Source organism: Entelurus aequoreus, linkage group LG12, assembly GCF_033978785.1.
Source record: "Entelurus aequoreus isolate RoL-2023_Sb linkage group LG12, RoL_Eaeq_v1.1, whole genome shotgun sequence".
In the NCBI taxonomy this organism is placed as follows: domain Eukaryota; kingdom Metazoa; phylum Chordata; class Actinopteri; order Syngnathiformes; family Syngnathidae; genus Entelurus; species Entelurus aequoreus.
Window position 1 is genome coordinate 17,897,021 of NC_084742.1, and position 20,212 is coordinate 17,917,232.

Sequence of the window (20,212 nt, forward strand, 5' to 3'; positions counted from 1 at the left end):
TGCACTGTTTTTAAAGATCTAATGTAAATAAAATAAACGGCTAGTCAAAGATGTGAAAAATTCCTAGTTTGTGAACCCGTTCTCAAACAATTATTTCTGATTCTGACAGGAGCGCTGTGATGTTTTGAAAGACCTACTGGAAAAACACAAATGATAATTTATAAAACGAATGTTGTGATGTTTTTAAGAACCTACACCAAATAAACAAAACAAAAAAAACATAGTCAAAGATCCTCGATACGCCAGGAGCACAGTGCTCTTTTTTGGGACCTACTGCACAAAAAGCTAGTCAAATATTCTCTATGACTATGTAACAGGAACACTCCACTGTTTTTAGGGACGTACTGTTAAAACAAGGCTAGTCAAGGTGTACTGTAATGTTTTTAAGGACCTACTGCAAAAAAAAAACTCTAGGCAAAGATCCTCTATATGCCAGGAGCGATGTGCTGTTTTGAAGGATGACTGCAAAGAAATAAGTTTTCCTCCTTACCGTCTGCAAAGTGCTCCGTGTGCCAGAATCCGCAGATGTTGAACTCAAGGAGAAAGCTTGTGAAATGCAGAAAAGGGTAAAGTGGACAGAATCAATAAGCAACGTTACAACTGGGTCAGTACCCAAAGTATGATAAAAAAATGGAATATGCAAAACAATGCTCCAATAACATAATTAAAAAAATCAGTTATCACTATAAGCTCCACAATATGCATTGAATATTAAAGATGAGCATTACATGCTGGTTGCTATTAGCAACACTTACAGGAGGAAGTTGGAGAGGAACCACTTGAGGGCGGATGCCAATCCATAAAATGACTAGATGGGAAGAATGTGATGAAGTATATTAGATAAATAGATGTATGACAGATAGACAGATGCGTACGTACGCTAAGAAGCGGCCGGGCTCCGCTGATGGAGTGAATGTTCATCTTGCACATGGCCTGGTAGTCAAACAGAGACACCCTGGAGGACAAAGACAAACATGACGCAATAAACACGCATATATTTGCAGATGTCAATAAACACACACACACACACACCTCTTACGTAATGTCCTGTGACTAATGAAGCCTGACAAAATCTTTTAGCTGCTTCAAAAATAGAACATCTCTCAGGAGGCTTTGGGCATAATAGAGGAAGGAGGTGAAGGAAAGTTGGAGGCTGAAAGGAGGAATGATAATATTTCTGCATACGAACGTCAGACACTGACACTTACAAACAAACCAGAAAAATCTTGCATGATTTTTCAAATTTTGGCCACTAAGAGGATGCACTGCACTCCTTTTCCACCATGGAAATGGGGCTGAAAGTCCAATTTATTCCTATAAGATGTGTGAGTGTGAATGTTGTCTGTCTATCTGTGTTGGCCCTGCGATGAGGTGGCGACTTGTCCAGGGTGTACCCCCGCCTTCCGCCCGAATGTAGCTGAGATAGGCTCCAGCACCCCCCGCGACCCCAAAAGGGACAAGCGGTAGAAATTGGATGGATGGAAGATGTCCATAATTTAAAAATGATGAGCAATTTGGACATATTGTTATAATGTAAATGCAACAAAGAACCTCTAAATGACAGGAGTGTTCTGCTGTTTTTAAGAACTCCTGCCAGGAAAAAAACACTAGACAAAGATCCGCTATATGACAGGAGCACTCAGCTGCTTTTAAAAACCTAGTGCAAAAACGCAAGTCAATGATCCTCGGTTAAACAGAAACGCTCGCCTGTTTTTAAGGACTTACCTAACACTAGTGAAAGACCTCTTATGACAGGAGTGCTATGCTATGTTTTTGTTTTTTTTTCATAAAGAAATACAATCAGGTGTGCTTACGGAATGTATACCTGCAGACTGTATTGATCTGTATTGATATATAATGTATATATTGTGTTTTTTATGTTGATTTAATAAAAAATAAAAAAAAGAATTTATTGATTTATTTTTTAATTTTTTTTAATTTCTTGTGCGGCCCGGTACCAATCGGTCCGCAGACCGGTACCGGGCCGCGGACCGGTGGTTGGGGACCACTGCTCTAAATGTCAGGAGAACTTTAACATTTTTAAGGACCTACTGCAAAAAAATACCCCAAAAAACAAAGATCCTCTATACAACAGGAGTACTCTGCTGTTTTTAAGGACCTACCTAACACTAGTCAAAGATCTCCTCTCCGACAGAAATGCTGTGCAATTTTTAGGATCAACTGCAAAAAAGACTAGTCAAAGATCTCCTATCCTATATGATAGGAACGTTGTGCTGTTTTTAAGGACATACAGCAAAAACCATAGTCAAATATTTTCATATAATATAAGTGCAGCGCTGTTCCTAAGGACCTACTGCCAAAAAACACAAGACAAAGATCCTTTATAAGACAGGAGTACTCTGTTGTTTATAGGAATGTGTATGTTAAGTTTCAACTCAAACTGATGTCCTTGTGGCTGCCAGTGGGAGTGCGGGCAGACCTTTTGAACATTCCCATTCGTATGAGTGTGGTCATCACTGAGCCGTCAACTTCGCCAAAGAACCTTCCCGCCTGTCAACAAAGAGACAAAAACTGTTAGATGTAGATCTCGATATAGTGCATCTAGTTTACACTTACGTCCTTTCTCTGTTTGGAAATAAGGACAAATCCATTATTGTCAATCACATAACAATCCATATCCTGCAACGACACACAAGACAATTACCACATAGTTATTAGTATTATAAACTATATGAATTGATACACAACCACATCATCAGCTGATGCACTTACAAAGCCGTCACAGCGAAGAGGACACACTCCTTCCACAGCCGAGCACTGGAGGACAAATAAACACAATATTTAGAACAATTGATTGATTGATTGATTGAGACTTTTATTAGTAGGTTGCACAGTGAAGTACATATTCCGTACAATTGACCACTAAATGGTAACACCCAAATAAGTTTTCCAACTTGTTTAAGTCGGGGTCCACTTAAATTGATTCATGATAAAGATATATACTATCATATATACTATCATCATAATACAGTCATCACATAAGATAATCACATTGAATTATTTACATTATTTACAATCAGGGGTGTGGAGGGTGGGGGAGGATATGGACATCAAGTAGTGGACATAGAGAGAGAGAGAGAAAGAGAGAGAGAGAGAGAGAGAGAGAGAGAGAGAGAGAGAGAGAGAGAGAGAGAGAGAGAGAAAGAAAGAGAGAGAGAGAGAGATCAGAAGGCATAAGAAAAAGAAAAAGTATCTGCATTTGATTGTTTACATTTGATTATTAGCAATCCGGGGAGGGTGTTAGTTTAGGGTTGTAGCTGCCTGGAGGTGAACTTTTATTGCGGTTTTGAAGGAGGATAGAGATGCCCTTTCTTTTATACCTGTTGGGAGCGCATTCCACATTGATGTGGCATAGAAAGAGAATGAGTTAAGACCTTTGTTAGTTCGGAATCTGGGTTTAACGTGGTTAGTGGAGCACCCCCTGGTGTTGTGGTTATGGCGGTCATTTACGTTAAGGAAGTAGTTTGACATGTACTTCTGTATCAGGGAGGTGTAGCGGATTTTATAGACTAGGCTCAGTGCAAGTTGTTTAACTCTGTCCTCCACCTTGAGCCAGCCCACTTTAGAGAAGTGGGTAGGAGTGAGGTGGGATCTGGGGTGGAGGTCTAGAAGTAACCTGACTAGCTTGTTCTGAGATGTTTGGAGTTTAGATTTGAGGGTTTTGGAGGTGCTAGGATACCAGGAGGTGCATGCGTAATCGAAAAAGGGTTGAACGAGAGTTCCCGCCAGAATCCTCAAGGTGCTTTTGTTGACCAGAGAGGAAATTCTGTAGAGAAATCTCGTTCGTTGGTTAACCTTTTTGATTACCTTGGTTGCCATTTTATCACAGGAAAGGTTAGCCTCTAGAATGGAACCTAGGTAGGTTGTTACAGCACATGCGCAGTCTGCCTTTCCCTCTTCTGCAGGAGCACTCAGCGGCTCCACTGTGAGCGCTTCTGGACACGCCTCCACACACGCTGCGCAGACCGCGCCCACATGCCGCCGCAGCCGGCGGCAATCTTCAATCAGCACAGCTGGCAGTGATTACGGACAACAGGATAAAGAGTCACGCCACTGACTAATCGACGTCGGAACGTAGCTCTGTTCGCAGTAAGCGTCACGTCTCTGACTTCCCACCAGTATTATCTCTTGTTGATTGTTTCCTTGTGTCCTAGTCTGATCACCTTCGTCTCCCTTTTGTTCCCCAGTCTCGTGCCTCAGTGCCAACATCCTTTCCCCTGGACCCGGATTGCTCTCCTGATATCGACACCCTGCTTGGACTTTGGACGCTCTCTCCTGCATCACAAACCCCTTTTTGGGCACTGGACTTGCTCTCTCCTGCACCACGACCTCGTTTGGACATCGGACTTCCCTGCCTCTTCCTCTGGATTTGGACGCCCTCATTACACACACTTGACAACACCCCTTAAGGTATCTTCATATGTTAATCCCAGCACATAGCTCACATTCAAACACATAGTAGCATACACACCCTATGTATTCATCAATCACTCAATAAATATTTATTGAGTTGACTTCAGCTGTTGTGCTATCTCCTTCCACCCGTCTATAGACTTAACAGTACGTTCCGACCAATTATGGAACCAGACGGCGCAACAGGAGCTCCACCCGGCACTTTGGTCCGATCCTCCCCTCCTAAAGACTTATCTGCCATCGAGTCTGTCATTCGACAACACCAAGCACGATTTACCACCTTGGAGGACAAACTTGATGTCGCGTTTGCTAATCTGCTGTCTAGAATAGACAAGCTCAGTTCCGGTCAGGAGACACCTCCCACACCCAGTTGAAGCACTTCCGAGACACTTGCCCCCGAAGTACCGTCTTCCCTTCGCGAACCCAAAATTGCCAGTCCTAAAATTTTTGAAGGGGATTTTGAACTTTGTTGTGGCTTTCTGACTCAATGTGAGTTTATTTTTCTACACCAGCCCTCTCGCTATGCTAATGATGGGGCCAAGATAGCCTTTTTGTTCTCCCTATTTTCGGGTCCTGCTCTTAAGTGGGCCACTTCTGCCCTTAACAAGACTTTGGGCCTCAACTCTAATTATGCCACTTTTCGTAAATAATTTTTGGCTGTTTTTGATCATCCTGCGGATGGAAGAGATGCAGCCTCTAGGCTTCATTCCCTCAGACAGGGCCCCCGATCTGTGGCTAACTACACCCTGGAGTTCCGCACTTTGGCAGCCGAGAGTGGTTGGGATGACAAAGCTCTTCTGAGTGCCTACAGGAGAGGGCTTAATGAGATTATCAAGGATGGATTGATGCGAGACCGGCCGTCTTCTTGTCAGGAACTTATTGAACTTGCCCTCTTGTTTGATCAGCGACTTTCGGAACGAGAAGCGGAGAGGGAGAGCGACTTCGGCAGCACGGCTACTGCAAGACCTCCTCGTTCTACCAACCGGATCTTCCCGAGACAGACAGGCACAGTTAATCCGAGTCCAAGTCCATCCCCAGAACCCATGCAGATTGGAAGATCTCAACTTACCTTTGAAGAACGTGAACGAAGGTTTCAACGACATCTATGTCTGTACTGTGGTATGGCAGACCATCATATACGCAATTTCCCCTTTCGGCCAAAAGATCGGGCTCACCAGTCAAGGGGATCCTGGTGAGCCATACCACAACCCCCACACCTTTTTCCAGGAGAGACCCAAGTATTCTGTTCCCTGCGACCTTGACTTGGGAGGCCAATTAAACATCGCACTAAACCTTTATTTCTCACACTTTCTGGTAACCACACAGAGACCATCAGCTTCTGGGTTCTGGATGCTCCGGTAGCGCCCCTTGTCCTCGGCCGATCCTGGCTGAGTCTTCATGACCCCCACATTTCCTAGTCGACTGGCAAAATACTGGCCTGGAGCAACCATTGTCATGCTAACTGTCTCCGTTCTGCTGTGGTACACCCTGAAGGACCTAGATCGATTTCTCCCCCGATTGACCTCTCCCGTGTCCCGGAGATTTATCATGACTTGGCCGCAGTCTTTAGTAAGGACCAAGCCTTATCTCTTCCACCCCACAGACCATACGACTGCGCTATTGATCTTGTTCCCAACGCAGTCCTTCCATCCAGTCGACTATACAACCTTTCCCTTCCTGAGAAGAAAGCCAAGAGGGACTACATCTCAGAGTCCCTGGCCTCTGGTATAATCACACCATCCAAGTCACCTGTGGCCGCTGGTTTTTTTTTTGTCAGTAAGAAGGATGGATCCCTCCGGCCATGTATCGATTACCGGCAACTCAACTGCATCACCATAAAGAATAAATATCCTTTACCCCTACTCAATTCATCTTTCGAACCTCTCACTCCGGCCCCCATCTTCACAAAACTAGATCTGCGCAACGCTTATCATCTGGTACGCATCAGAAAAGGAGACGAATGGAAAACTGCATTTAATACTCACCTGGGCCATTTCGAATATAGGGTAATGCCCTTTGGACTGACCAATGCCCCCGCAGTTTTCCAAGCCCTTGTTAACGACATCCTCAGGGACATGATTGACCGGTTTGTAGTCGTTTATCTGGATGATATACTAATCTTCTCCAAAGATCCACTGGAACATCAACAGCATGTCCGCCTCGTCCTGCAACACTTACTGGAGAATCGTCTCTTCATCAAAGCTGAGAAATGTGAATTTCATTCCTCTTCTGTTGATTTCCTTGGTTTTGTCATTGAAAAGGGTCATATCAAGGCTGACCCCAAGAAGGTGAAGGCAGTGGTTGAATGGCCTCAACCCACTACACGAACTGAGCTGCGACGTTTCCTGGGATTTGCTGGATTCTACAGACGCTTCATAAAAGACTTCAGTAAGTTGGCAGCGCCTCTTCATGCACTGACTTCAACCAACATACCTTTTCAGTGGGACCGAGAAGCGGGAATGGCTTTTTGGTGCCTCAAGAGGAGTTTCGTTTCTGCACCCATCCTCGTGTATCCGGACCCAGACTGCCCATTTATTGTGGAGGTGGACGCTTCTGATTCCGGTATTGGGGCAGTCCTCTCCCAACGCTACAAGCAGGACAACAAGGTCCATCCTTGTGCTTTCTTTTCGAGACGTTTATGCTCTGCAGAACGAAATTATGACGCTGGTAATCGGGAGTTGCTCGCTGTCCACGAGGCCTTGAGAGAGTGGAGACATTGGCTAGAAGGCGCCAAACATCAGTTTCAGGTCCTCACGGACCACCGTAATCTTCTGCATGTCCGGTCGGCCAAAAGACTTAATGACCGACAGGCCCGATGGTCCCAATTCTTTAGTCATTTTGACTATGTACTTTCTTTCAGACCGGGCTCTCGTAACACCAAGGCTGATGCCCTCTCCCTTCAGTTCTCGGAGGAGACCACTTATAACACCCAGGAGGAAACCATCCTTCCTTACTCCAGAATTATCGGCATGGTCACATGGGAAGTGGAAGGTCTGGTCAAAGACGCCCTGAAGGTTAGTCCGGGACCTGGGGGGGGTCCTCCAAACAGACTCTTTGTTCCTCATGAGCTACGACCTCGGGTTCTGGACTGGGGGCATTCAAGTGTCTTCTCCTGCCATCCGGGATTTCAGCGTACCCTTTCCTTCATCCGCCGGCGGTTCTGGTGGCCATCCATGGCTAATGATACTTGTGAGTTTATCGCCGCATGTTGTAATTGTGCTCGTAATAAACCGTCCCACAGACCGCCGGCAGGACTGCTGTGTCCCCTTCCCATCCCCAGTCGCCCTTGGTCACACATCTCTCTGGATTTCATCACTGGCTTTCCCCTTTCCCAAGGTAACACCACTATACTCACCATCATTGACCGGTTTTCCAAGGCCGCACATTTTGTTCCTTTACCCAAACTTCCATCTTCCTCCGAGACCGCTGATCTGCTCACTACCCACATAGTCAAGCAACATGGCATTCCTGTGGACATTGTCTCAGACCGTGGTCCTCAGTTCACATCCCGTGTGTGGCAGACTTTTTGCAAAGGAATTGGGGCCACGGTCAGTCTTACCTCTGGTTATCATCCTCAGAGCAACGGCCAAGCAGAAAGAGCTAACCAGAGTGTGGAAACCATGCTGCGTTGTATATCCACCAGACAACCTTCTTCGTGGAGCAAGTTTCTGCCCTGGGTTGAGTTTGCCTACAATTCTTTGAAGAGCTCAGCTACCGGGTTGTCACCATTCGAGTGTTCACTGGGGTACCAGCCACCTATGTTTCCTCAACAGGAGATTGAAGCAGGTGTTTCCTCATCCCGCAAACACATCAAGAGATGCCGTCAAGTCTGGAAAGCCGCTCGGGCCTCTCTACTAAAGTCATCCGAGAGGATGTGCCGCAGTGCAAATAGAAGACGCATTCCGGCCCCTTTGTACTCTCCGGGTCAACAAGTTCTTTTACTGGCTAAGGATCTACATTTACAGGTATCATCCTGTAAACTCGCTCCCCGTTTTGTCGGACCTTATACTATAGAGGCCATAATCAACCCGGTTGCAGTAAAATTATCCTTACCCCCTTCAGTCAAGCGACACCCTGTGGTCCATGTTTCCCAAATTAAGCCTATTGCTAGCTCTCCACTTTCTTCCCCTGACCCCACCCCTCCTCCTCCCAGGATTTTGGACAACGGTGACCCAGTTTGGACTGTTACAGAAATCCTCGGGGTCCGCAGGCAAGGTAGGGGGTTAGTTTATTTAGTCGATTGGGAGGGTTATGGGCCTGAGGATAGGTCTTGGATTCCTGCTTCCTACCTTGCCGATCCTTCACTACTGGAGGAATTCTATCGAGCCAATCCAGCACTCATCGGGGGCCTCGCATAAGGGGGGGGGCACTGTTACAGCACATGCGCAGTCTGCCTTTCCCTCTTCTGCAGGAGCACTCAGCGGCTCCACTGTGAGCGCTTCTGGACACACCTCCACACACGCTGCGCAGACCGCGCCCACATGCCGCCGCAGCCGGCGGCAATCTTCAATCAGCACAGCTGGCAGTGATTACGGACAACAGGATAAAGAGTCTCGCCGCTGACTAATCGACGTCGGAACGTAGCTCTGTTCGCAGTAAGCGTCACGTCTCTGACTTCCCACCAGTATTATCTCTTGTTGATTGTTTCCTTGTGTCCTAGTCTGATCACCTTCGTCTCCCTTTTGTTCCCCAGTCTCGTGCCTCAGTGCCAACATCCTTTCCCCTGGACCCGGATTGCTCTCCTGATATCGACACCCTGCTTGGACTTTGGACGCTCTCTCCTGCATCACAAACCCCTTTTTGGACACTGGACTTGCTCTCTCCTGCACCACGACCTCGTTTGGACATCGGACTTCCCTGCCTCTTCCTCTGGATTTGGACGCCCTCATTACACACACTTGACAACACCCCTTAAGGTATCTTCATATGTTAATCCCAGCACATAGCTCACATTCAAACACATAGTAGCATACACACCCTATGTATTCATCAATCACTCAATAAATATTTATTGAGTTGACTTCAGCTGTTGTGCTATCTCCTTCCACCCGTCTATAGACTTAACATGGGTGACCTCATCTTTCCTGGTGATAACAATGTCACCTACTTTTATGGTGAAGTCATTGACTTTCTTAAGTTTGATGTGGGACCCAAACAGGATGGATTCTGTTTTACCCAAGTGTATGGATAGCTTGTTGTCAGCGAGCCAGGTGCAAGTTCTACAGAGCTCAGCACTGAGGATTTTCTTTTTCTTTTTCTCAAAATATAAAAAACTAAATATAGAACAAAATAACTATAAAAATATCTTTAGCCAAATATATAAAACTAAATATAGAACTAAATATCTAGGACAAAATATCTAAGACAAAAAATATACAATTAAACATAGAAGTAAATATCTATATAAAAATATATTTAATAAAATATATAACATCTTTTCAGAGCAGTCAAAGGCAGCAGTTCATCAGCAGGTGTGAGCGTGAAGGTGTTAATTTAGGCGCGACACGACTTAACTCAAGGACTCTAACACAGTTTGTAACAGTGTGTGTGTGCATGTGTGTGTGTGTGTGTGTGTGTGTGTGTGTGTGTGTGTGTGTGTGTGTGTGCGTGTCTGTGCATGTGTGTAAGTGTGAGGAGGATTTCACGGAGCTTAGCAGGTGCAGAAGATGTTGACACCAAAAGTGTTGTGACAGAATGAAAATACTTACATCTGTATCGTTTGCCTATAAAGACACACAAAATAAAAAGAAAACAAAGATTGTAAAGACGTTGTTATTATTATTATTATAAGTATTAAAAGCAACAGTTCGAGTAGGAGAATAATTAGTAGTAATAGTACATTATTTTCATTATTATTAGTAATGGAATCATTATTATTGTCATTATCAGTCTTATTATTCTAATTATTAAATGTATAGTATCATTGTATAACATATTTCATTATTTGATTTAATGTAGATGATAGGTTGATTGGCAACACTAAATTGGCCCTAGTGTAAATGAAATTACACAAACATGACTTTTCCATTACCATCATTATCATATCATTGCTATTATAATTCTTATCATTAATGGGATGGTATGGTGCAATCTATATCACATTAAAATTACTATTAATACCTCTATCATCATCATCATTATCATCATTATTTTTATCATTATCAGTATAATCAGCATTGTTATCTTTATTATCAGCATTATCAATATTGCTGTCATTATTCTCTTTATCTGAATAATCATCAATATTGTCAACAGTATATTCTGTTTGCACTATACGATCACAATTTATTATGTTCTATTTATTTATTATATTATATGTATCACCTGTTCCTATTAACCTATGCTATTTGTATAACCTACTCTTGATCCTATTTTATTTAAATGATTATGAATATAATATTGTTCTTGTCGTAATCATTGGTAAAAATCTGTTACCTTGGGTACTAAATTTGGTGCCATTTCTTGTGTTATGACAAAGTTTCTTCAGTCCTTGAATTATGATGATAATTAGTATCATTGTTGTCATTAATAACATTATTATTATTTTAATTTTATTATGAATCATTATCAGTTGTATCATTATTATAATGACCATGATTACAATCATTACTCTCATCATTTACATTATTACTGTCTTTTAATTATTATTGTAATTATTAATAACATTATCATTATTATTGTAAGTCATATTATGATGATGATTAGCAATATTATGATTATTATTATCATAATCATGACCATTTTTATTATCAACATTATTATAATCATCACCAATACCTCAATATCATCATCATCATCAATAGCATTATTAGGAGTAATATTATTCCTGTATTATGAAAACATTTCTTCAATATACAGTACAAGACGAAATATGGACACAATTATTAAGACTGATGCCTACACAGAAATATGTGAAGACATATGAATGAAAGAAATTAATATGAGATGGGATTTTTTTCCCAATGAACGTCATTATTTTCTCTCTACGATGCAGCCGCCCAGCAATGTCATAATAATGTTAGAACAATATCGGAAAAATGTTAGAACAATGTTAGAACAATATTAGAACAATATCAGAACAATATGAGAAGAAATTCTAATTAGCATAGTGTTAGACTTCAGTTTTACGTTTGCCCTTAGCAAGTCTTCATAATAACAATTTATCACCTAATGATGCCGCACATTTGACATGAGGTAGCAGAATTAAAATGAGTGCAAAACCAAATATTGTCTCTCATTTTTCCATTCGGTACAAATCATGTCATTACAACTTACTTCCTGTTTTATTGTCATTCTTAAAACCCTGAGGTGCTGCAAGCTTAAAAATAGACTCAGTACGAGTGTATGATGTTGAACAAAGCCTATGAAATAAACATGTTTGACAGCGCCATCTAAATTACATAAGCCGTGTGTGTGCGTTGGTGTGTGTTGATGCCTTTATTCCTTAACACTTGAAAGCCAGCAATATGGTGAAATATTGATGCAGCAGCCAGAATAACGTCTGAAAATGACACTAACGAGATCCTCACAGATGAAAACAGACAACTTGTGAGCAGATGGCCTTGCATATGTTCCACACTATATCACACACACAAACGCACATGCACGTGCACACACGCACGCACACACGCACGCACACACACACACACACACACGGCTGGTGTTATGCCATCCATCATTTAACGTCCCAGCCAGCCAGAGGCCCTAATGCTCCTTTAATCGCTATATCTTTGCTACTGTAGGAGGAGATGTGGTTCAGCTTTGGAGGTGTGGAAGGACAACATACATCAGTCTTAAATATTATTATGGCTGTCAAAAGATTACAATATTTGTTTGTGATTAATCACATTGTGTTAATACATAGTTAACTCTAAATTAATTGCGATTAATCGCAGATATATATCATTTTTCATCATTGATAACAAGTGTATCCAGGACTAGACAGATAATTTTAAAATTTTAATACCATGTCTGGACAATTAGTTTTATAAAAATGTTTTTTTAAACGTTATACTTATTTTAACAGCTCAACAAAAAACTGACATAAACACGTTTTTAATGAGAATAAAAAAAATTACCTGCATGCAGTGCATTGGGGACTTGCCAGATTTTGTATTTTGTAGGAATACAGATTCTTGCTGTAAGAGCACTTTCATTCAGAGGAGAGGATATGGAGGTTTAGATACCAGTTTCACACATTAATAAGACAAAATGTGGATTATTACGATCATGTTATGATTGTCAAAGATGTTTAGTAACGTAATCTATGATATTTTCACCTGAATAAATGCTGCTGATATTCTGTACATTATGTGTTGTACAAATTAATGGTCTTCATGTCGCTGCATGGCAATGTCTTCACGTTCTATATTTAGTAACCAATTGTAATATTCAGCCTGCTAAACATTCTGTAATTGAGGAATATCAACCAGAACATGTTACAAAAGAATATATCCAATATTTCAGCCTGCCACCCACTCGCCCCCACCATATTCTTCAATTGATGTACTAGCATATAGGTAGAAATATCACAAATTACATTATAAAACATCATTGACAAAGCATGATCGTAATGTAAGACATTTTTATTTCGTTACTGTAGTTAGACAAGATGTAAAGCCTAGCGCTTTTATTTTGAAGCCGGAAGTGTGTAACTGGTTTAAGAAGAAATGTCTTGGTGTGTTTTGATGATATTGACAATATTTTGCAATAAAGAAGTGACTCTAGACTTCCTGCTTACCGTCTTTCATTTCTGCTGGGCTTTTATGTCATCTTAGTAAAGCAGACACAGTAACAATCTAAATTTTATGTTATCAATTGACCTTAACTGTAATCTAAACACGTAAGTGAAGCTCCGCCCACCTCTCTGAATGCCAGCGCGCAGCAGATATTGGCTCCAGTGAAAATGGCTCACGGCAAAAAAAATATTGAGAGATTAACTTGCAATGCTTTTGGACCTGGGATTTCCATAATGTACCATTTTCTTTATCCATTTCTGCTCGCTATTCTCCCGCCTGAGGCTCAACAGTAAACACAGCCACATTTTCCCACGCAACAAATGTCCCGAGGGTTAGAAAGGATCCTGCGCATTAATCACCCGTCAAAAAAATTAGTGCTATCAAAGGAACTCATCGTTAACGCGTCATTATCACGTTAATTTTGAAAACCCTAAATATTGTATAAATATATTTTATATTTGTCTTTCAACACTCATTCATGCAAACACTAATGCAACACGTGTGCACTTGCACAATTCAACACGTTCAAAAAGGAGTCCGAAGAAGCAGAGCTTATTAAGTCCTATAACCCACCTCATAGTTTGTTTAATATGTTCTATCATAAATCAATAAAGTTTTTGTGGAAGCCACATTTTCACATTCAACAGGTGTGCCTAATGATGTTTCATATGAGATATGCAGACACACCTGTGATGCAATGGCCCAAAACTTGGACTCCATCACCTCCAGGGTCATCTGAACACCAATGGCTGCAAGACAGACATGACACAAAGCACACGTTAAACATGAAAATAATGTTGTTATCATCATTTGCGGACCAAATAAAGTGGCTGCTTGCAACCCTTCTTTACCCTCTTCCGTCTTTTAGCATGTGCCCACACACACACACACACACACACACACACACACACACACACACACACACACACACACACACACACACACGCACGCACGCACACACACACACACACACACACACACTCATTGTGTGTTGTCAGCCAATGATATTGATTTATCACAGTTTAGTTACTAATGTTAGCTATAATTAAATGGTATTTTATCATAACAACAACATGCAAATTGTTTGTTGCTTCTCTTTGACTGTTTTTGTGTATGTGCACGCGCTCCATGTGTGTACGTGTGCATGTGTGTACAAGACAGTGGTAAGTGAGACTACACGAATAATTTCTCGAGTTGCTCAAATTTAATTTAAAGGTGGTTTGGAATCAGTTTTATACTACAAAAAACACAAATCTATGGCAGAATTTAGTAGAAAACTGACAGCTGAGTCGCCATAATTTTACGGTAAAGTTTACGGCGGTTTTGAGACAGAATTACTGTAAATTTAAATACGTACCATTTTATTTTTACTGCCAGTTTTCCTGTAAAATCTACAGATTGTTTTACAATGTGTACTGCAGAGATCAGCATCGGGACAGGACAGGTTAAAAAAAAAAAGTAATTGGATGCCAAGTCCAATATTAGACTGCCACAAATCCATGAATGTATTTGGGAAACACTGACCTATAGTGATCATTTTTGTAAACAAAAGTAAGTTTCGAAACGGCCTTAATTTTTTTTTATAATGACACAAGAGTTGGAAGCAGTGTGAGTGGCAGCGTCCTGCACGCCAGGTCGAGGTCACGCGTAAGAGGATCCATCATTAACTCACTGGGCTGCACTTCTGCCAAAAGCTCTCTTCGTGTCTTCACACCCTTTAGGCCCATTAAACTCAAATATGCTGTGTGTGTGTGTGTGGTGTGGTGTGGAAGGTCAGTGTGTGTGTTAAATGGGCAGCGTTGATGGTTCCCTAGAGTGGAGGCTAAAAATATAGCAAGTCGTTTGTACTTCTGTTTTGAAGAGGATCTTCTTTGACATGCATGCTGCTTTTCGAGCTGACATAACAGAAGTCTCCTAACTTTTTTCACTGAGGACCACACACTGAAAAACCAAATAATGCTCGTAGGACATTTTGATATGTCATATTTAGTGAAGAATGTTAATTAATTAAACTAACATAGTTAGTGTCAACTTTGTGTTATATTATTTTATTGTGTTATAATTTTTTTTAACGTATTTTTGCTCTTTCTTTACATATTTGTAAAATTAAATGTTTTGAATGTACCGCAACCCAAGCATAAACAACACAGGCCCTAATTGGTAGAGGTCGGCAGGATGATCCAAATATTGATATTATCGATACCAGAGTTGTATCAGTATCGGATCAATCCTCACGCTCTTGAAGTTACCGTAGTCACTTTCTTTTATTCATACTCTCCTATCCGACATGCCCACCCCACGTAAAACGGTGAATGAAGGTGGGCTCATTACTAATGAGGCTAACTTTGCTGTGACACCTTTTTATGGCTGCATGAAAATGATAACTATGACTTGTAAAAAGTCATTAAAATCTATGGAAATATTTACATTTGAAAAGGCCGTATTAATCTAGGCCAGGGGTCGGCAACCCGAGCCGCATGCGGCTCTTTGACCACTCTGATGCGGCTCAGCTACATACTTGTCGACCCCCCCGATTTTCCCAGGAGACTTATGGATCTCAGTGTCTCTCATAGAAAACTCCCAGGGAAAATATAATCCTATTTACACTCTAATTACTAAATTAAGGGAGTGTCCTAATTGCACTGCAGTAATTGTCCTCTATAGCGTTTACAAACAGCGTGCCATCCCGGCCACATGTTGTATGTTTTGTTTTTTCTTGCACACATAGGAGACAGCAAAGCATACTTAGTCATCAGCCACACAGCTTACACTGACGGTAGCCGTATCAAACAACTTTAACATTGTTACGTTACAAATATGTGCCACACTGTGAACCCACACCAAAAAAGAATGAAAAACACATTTCTGGAGAACATCCCACCGTAACACAACATAAACACAACACAACCAATACCCAGAATCCCATGCAGCCTTAACTCTTCCGGTCTACATTATACACCCCCGCTACCACCAAATCCCCCCAAACATCAACCCCCCCACCCCTCTCCGTGCGTTGGTTGAGCGGAAGAGTTAGGGCTGCATGGGATTCTGGGTATTGGTACCGTCAGTGTAAGATGTGTGGCTGCTGAGGTAGTACGCCTTGCTGTCACTTACGTGAGCAAACTGAAACTGCAATTTGCATGTGGTCGAGCAGGTACGCTGTTCGGGCAGGCTGTAGAGGGCGCCAAAAGCAGTGTCATCACACCCTGATATTCGGGAGTCTCCCGGGAAAAATGAGAGGGTTGGCAAGAATGACGCTATCAAGCGCCATTTATTCACAACTCGCGGGCTGCACTAACATCAAATTTCCACATTAAAGTGCGTGCCGGTACGTGTGTCGGAGACCCCTGGTGAACATAGCACAAAGCGTTTAAGCTTTGTATGTGGTGTTTTTCATTTTAATTTTTTTTGTGGCTCCCATTATTTTCTTTAATTTGTGAAACTTGCCAAAATGGCTCTTTGAGTGGTAAAGGTTGCCGACCCCTGATCTAGGCAGTGCTTTTGCCACATGTATGTGTGTCGTCATGGTGATGATGTGTGCGTATGGATGCGCAACAGCGTCTTCTTCCAATTTGATGTAAACAATATACAGTAGATGGAACTTTGTTTACTTGGTATAGTAACAAAAACTGGTAGCTCAATCGCCTGAATTTTACCGTAGAATTTACATTAGTTTTTACACTGAATTATTGCAAATTGAAAAACGGCACAATTAGTATTTTTAAGGTAAAATATTTGCAACTGAGCTGCCGTTTTTTTTACCATAAAATCTACTGACTTTTTTTTTGCAGCCCAATGTAATTTGTTATGTTAAGAATTGTGCTTGTTACAAATATTTGTGAAGCTGTGACACGTATAGATGGGCTTGAACAGACGTTTGTGTGTTCTTGTGAGGGGGAGGGTGACAGATGACAGTTCGATATTAACTGTCAATAAATCAATACAAACCAATAGATAAAAATTAATTAAATTTGTCAGTTATTCTGCTAGCTACATTCTTGTTGATCGTTGTGTTCATTGATTGTTGACGTTGATAATCACCTCCTCATCTGATAGACCAGGGGTGTCAAATGTACGGCCCGCGAGATTACTTTACGAAGTATAAAATTGAGCTGCAATTTTTCATGAAAGAAACTGCTGTTCTAAATAATTCCACTGGATGTCACAATAGCAAGTCTGTTAGGCAAGCACTAGGTTTATAGCGAGGCCAATGGCCAAGCAAGAGGTACACAAAACAAGAGTGGCTGCGGCTCCTCCCCCTCGCCATAAATGAAACTTAAAACCTGCTGCATTACCTCCTCAGAACATATCGTCTCTGTAAAAAGAGGAAAGTGGACGCAGAGTGTAACTCAACCCTCTTGAATAGGGTCTGTGCAGAATAGAAAAATAATTTAACATAAAAATCCTCTTTCCCCGTTTTTATGGTTTGATAATAAAAAACAAAAAACAGAAAACGAATCATTATCCATTATCCAAATGTTTTAATGTGTTTAAAAGCCGAAAATAAGAATTTAAACAAGTGGAAAATTCTCTGGTCCGTGTACCTTGCGTTCATTTTATTTCCAATTCTGGAACGCAAATCAAAAAAACAAGTTTTTACTATATATGGCAGATTTGAAAACAAACAAAATAGGGTTGATATTCATTAAAATATTGCCATAAAATTAGATTTTGTGCTGTTTTCCTTTTATGGATCTTAATTTTTCCAGATAAACACAAAAATCCAATTCATGTTTATCCAAAATGCAAAAACGTGTGCTTATTTGTGTGTGATGACAAATTGAACCGGAAGCAGTATTTTAGATTTTCCTTCACCTTTAGCATGTTTTTAGCATAACGCTAACACTTTGTTCAGCAGGAGTCCTATTGTCGTTTTAAAAATGTGTCATTAAATAGTTGTCCAACAATTGTTTCAGAAATAAAAATAGAAAATATTATTATTTTTTTTTTTGCATTTGACAATTCGAAATCTTCTCTATTCCCCGTTCAATTTGTTTGGACATGTGGGTGGATTGTACATGCGCAGTGTCTCTTTTCAGGATCCTCGCCTGTGAGTGAACCGGAACAACATCAACAGAAGAAGAATACAAAGAACTGTAGAAAATTGATAGATGGGTGTCAGTGTTGTCAAAACAATTTTGTTAGGGTCAAGAGCTCCCTTCTTTTTTTTTTAATGATTAGAGACATCGAAAGTGACACATTTTATTGATTCTCTATAGAGCAGGCAAACGTCACTCTTCTTCTTCTGTTGTTGTTGTTGTTGTTCCGGGTCACCCACACAAAAGAGACACTGCCCATGAGCAATCTACCATATGTCCAAACATTGTGTCAATACGTGGACTATGGCGGCGCAAATTACTGCGCGGATTGCTTTCCCAGGATGCAAAACAACTAGACTGGACTTAGCTTGAAGGTAAATACATCTTTTATTTTTACACTAACAAAAGAAACAAAAGGCGCGCACAAGGCGGAAGTACAAAAACTTGGCTAAGAAAACAAAAGACTAGCACAAAGGCAAAAACTATGAACATGAAATATACAACAGACACTTACTATGACGTGAGAAGATCAGCATGAACTATGGAAAACATGAGTAGCATCAGGTAACAGCGGTAAACAGGGGTAACAGAGTTACTGTCGCCAGACCGACTGCCTGGCAACTACAAGTTTAAATACTGGTGACATGATTAGTGAAAACAGGTGCGTGACTCAAAATGTGTAACAGGTGAAACTAATGGTTGCTATGGTGACAAAACAAGGGAGTGAAAAAGCAGGAACTAAGTGTACAAAAACCAAACAGAACATAACTTAAACAAAACAAGATCACACAGACATGACACATTGAACGGGGACTAGAGACAATTCACTCGCTGTATTAATTCCTGTTTTCGATATTCAAACACATTCATTATAATTGGGATAATGGTTAACGATCCATTTTTTGTTTTTTTAATTTTTTTTTTGTCAAACCAATAAAAATGGAAAATGTATTCTTATGTTAATTTATTCCAAACGAAAAATGGATGGCCGCAACATACATAGACCATATTTGATACCCAGACATGTTTTTTTATTCTTTATTGTCTATTTAGTATTATGTTCAATCCCAGATAGGCTGTGACTTAAAGTTTAATCATGGATTTGTTTATTGTGTTTTTCAAACTGCACCATTTTTTCCTCAGAATTTTCAACTAACTTGAAGCGTTTTGTCAAGAAGATTATTTGTGATATGTACATTTTCAGAATGTGCTTGTTCTATTTTCGGCCAAAGTAAAACCAAGAAAAAAATCTGAAGTTGTCTTTATTTCTAAGTTATTATGCCATGATTTTCCTCCATGCGCCCCCTGAGCTAAAAGGAGTTTGACACCTCAGTGATAGACGTTGCACAACGTATGTATTTTCAATTAAATACAGTAGTCACATTGTTCAATGATCACGGTCCAGATGAAAGTTGTGTACGTATTAAACGTATGAAAGTCCAAACCTGCTTGCCTTATGTCACGCTGATGTCAAGCTCTTCTTCTCTCCCACAGAGACACGGCAGATAAATGATTTGGATTTTTGACAGTCAACACAGAGTGGCATTATGGTGCTATATCCTCATCTCTATGGATGTTTAAAAGTGTCTCAATTGAAGCGATCAGAATAGCTGGATTGCAATCACGTGAACAAGAAGCACATCCGGGTGCTTCTGGGTTTCAGGCGATGGTCTAAAGTCCCATTAGGCTACTGTTTATTTATCTGAATAGGCTTATTTTGAAAGGTTTAGAGGAAAAAAAACATTTTAAATGGTATGGAGTGGATTTTAAAATCTTAAGAAAAATATATTTTTTTAAAGATTTAAACCATTTATCATTACCAAGACGTTACTGCTACCTCACTTTACTTGACACTTACGGTGTTTAGAGAAGAAAAGATTGGAAGCACATCATGTCTTTACATCTGAGGGCTGCACAAATGAAGTATTAATCCGAGAAAGACAAAGTTGGACTTATCCTTGCAGCGTTAAGTAATGTATTTAATTGACATAGCGAGTGTTG

The 20,212-nt window shown here is 40.8% G+C and overlaps 1 protein-coding gene across 4 annotated transcripts in view; it reads right to left on the reverse strand.

The window, feature by feature from the left end:
- cacna2d4a (calcium channel, voltage-dependent, alpha 2/delta subunit 4a) overlaps positions 1 to 20,212 on the reverse strand; it is a 97,156-nt gene that overhangs the window by 6,609 nt on the left and 70,335 nt on the right. For all 4 annotated transcript variants that reach the window (XM_062064926.1, XM_062064924.1, XM_062064925.1 and 1 more), the window contains 8 exons: positions 13,860 to 13,921; positions 10,143 to 10,157; positions 2,734 to 2,778; positions 2,578 to 2,640; positions 2,441 to 2,511; positions 880 to 955; positions 756 to 808; positions 491 to 546 (listed from right to left, as the gene is read on the reverse strand). In XM_062064926.1, the coding sequence (XP_061920910.1) occupies positions 491 to 546; positions 756 to 808; positions 880 to 955; positions 2,441 to 2,511; positions 2,578 to 2,640; positions 2,734 to 2,778; positions 10,143 to 10,157; positions 13,860 to 13,921 (441 nt within the window). The remainder of the gene's footprint in view (positions 1 to 490; positions 547 to 755; positions 809 to 879; positions 956 to 2,440; positions 2,512 to 2,577; positions 2,641 to 2,733; positions 2,779 to 10,142; positions 10,158 to 13,859; positions 13,922 to 20,212) is intronic.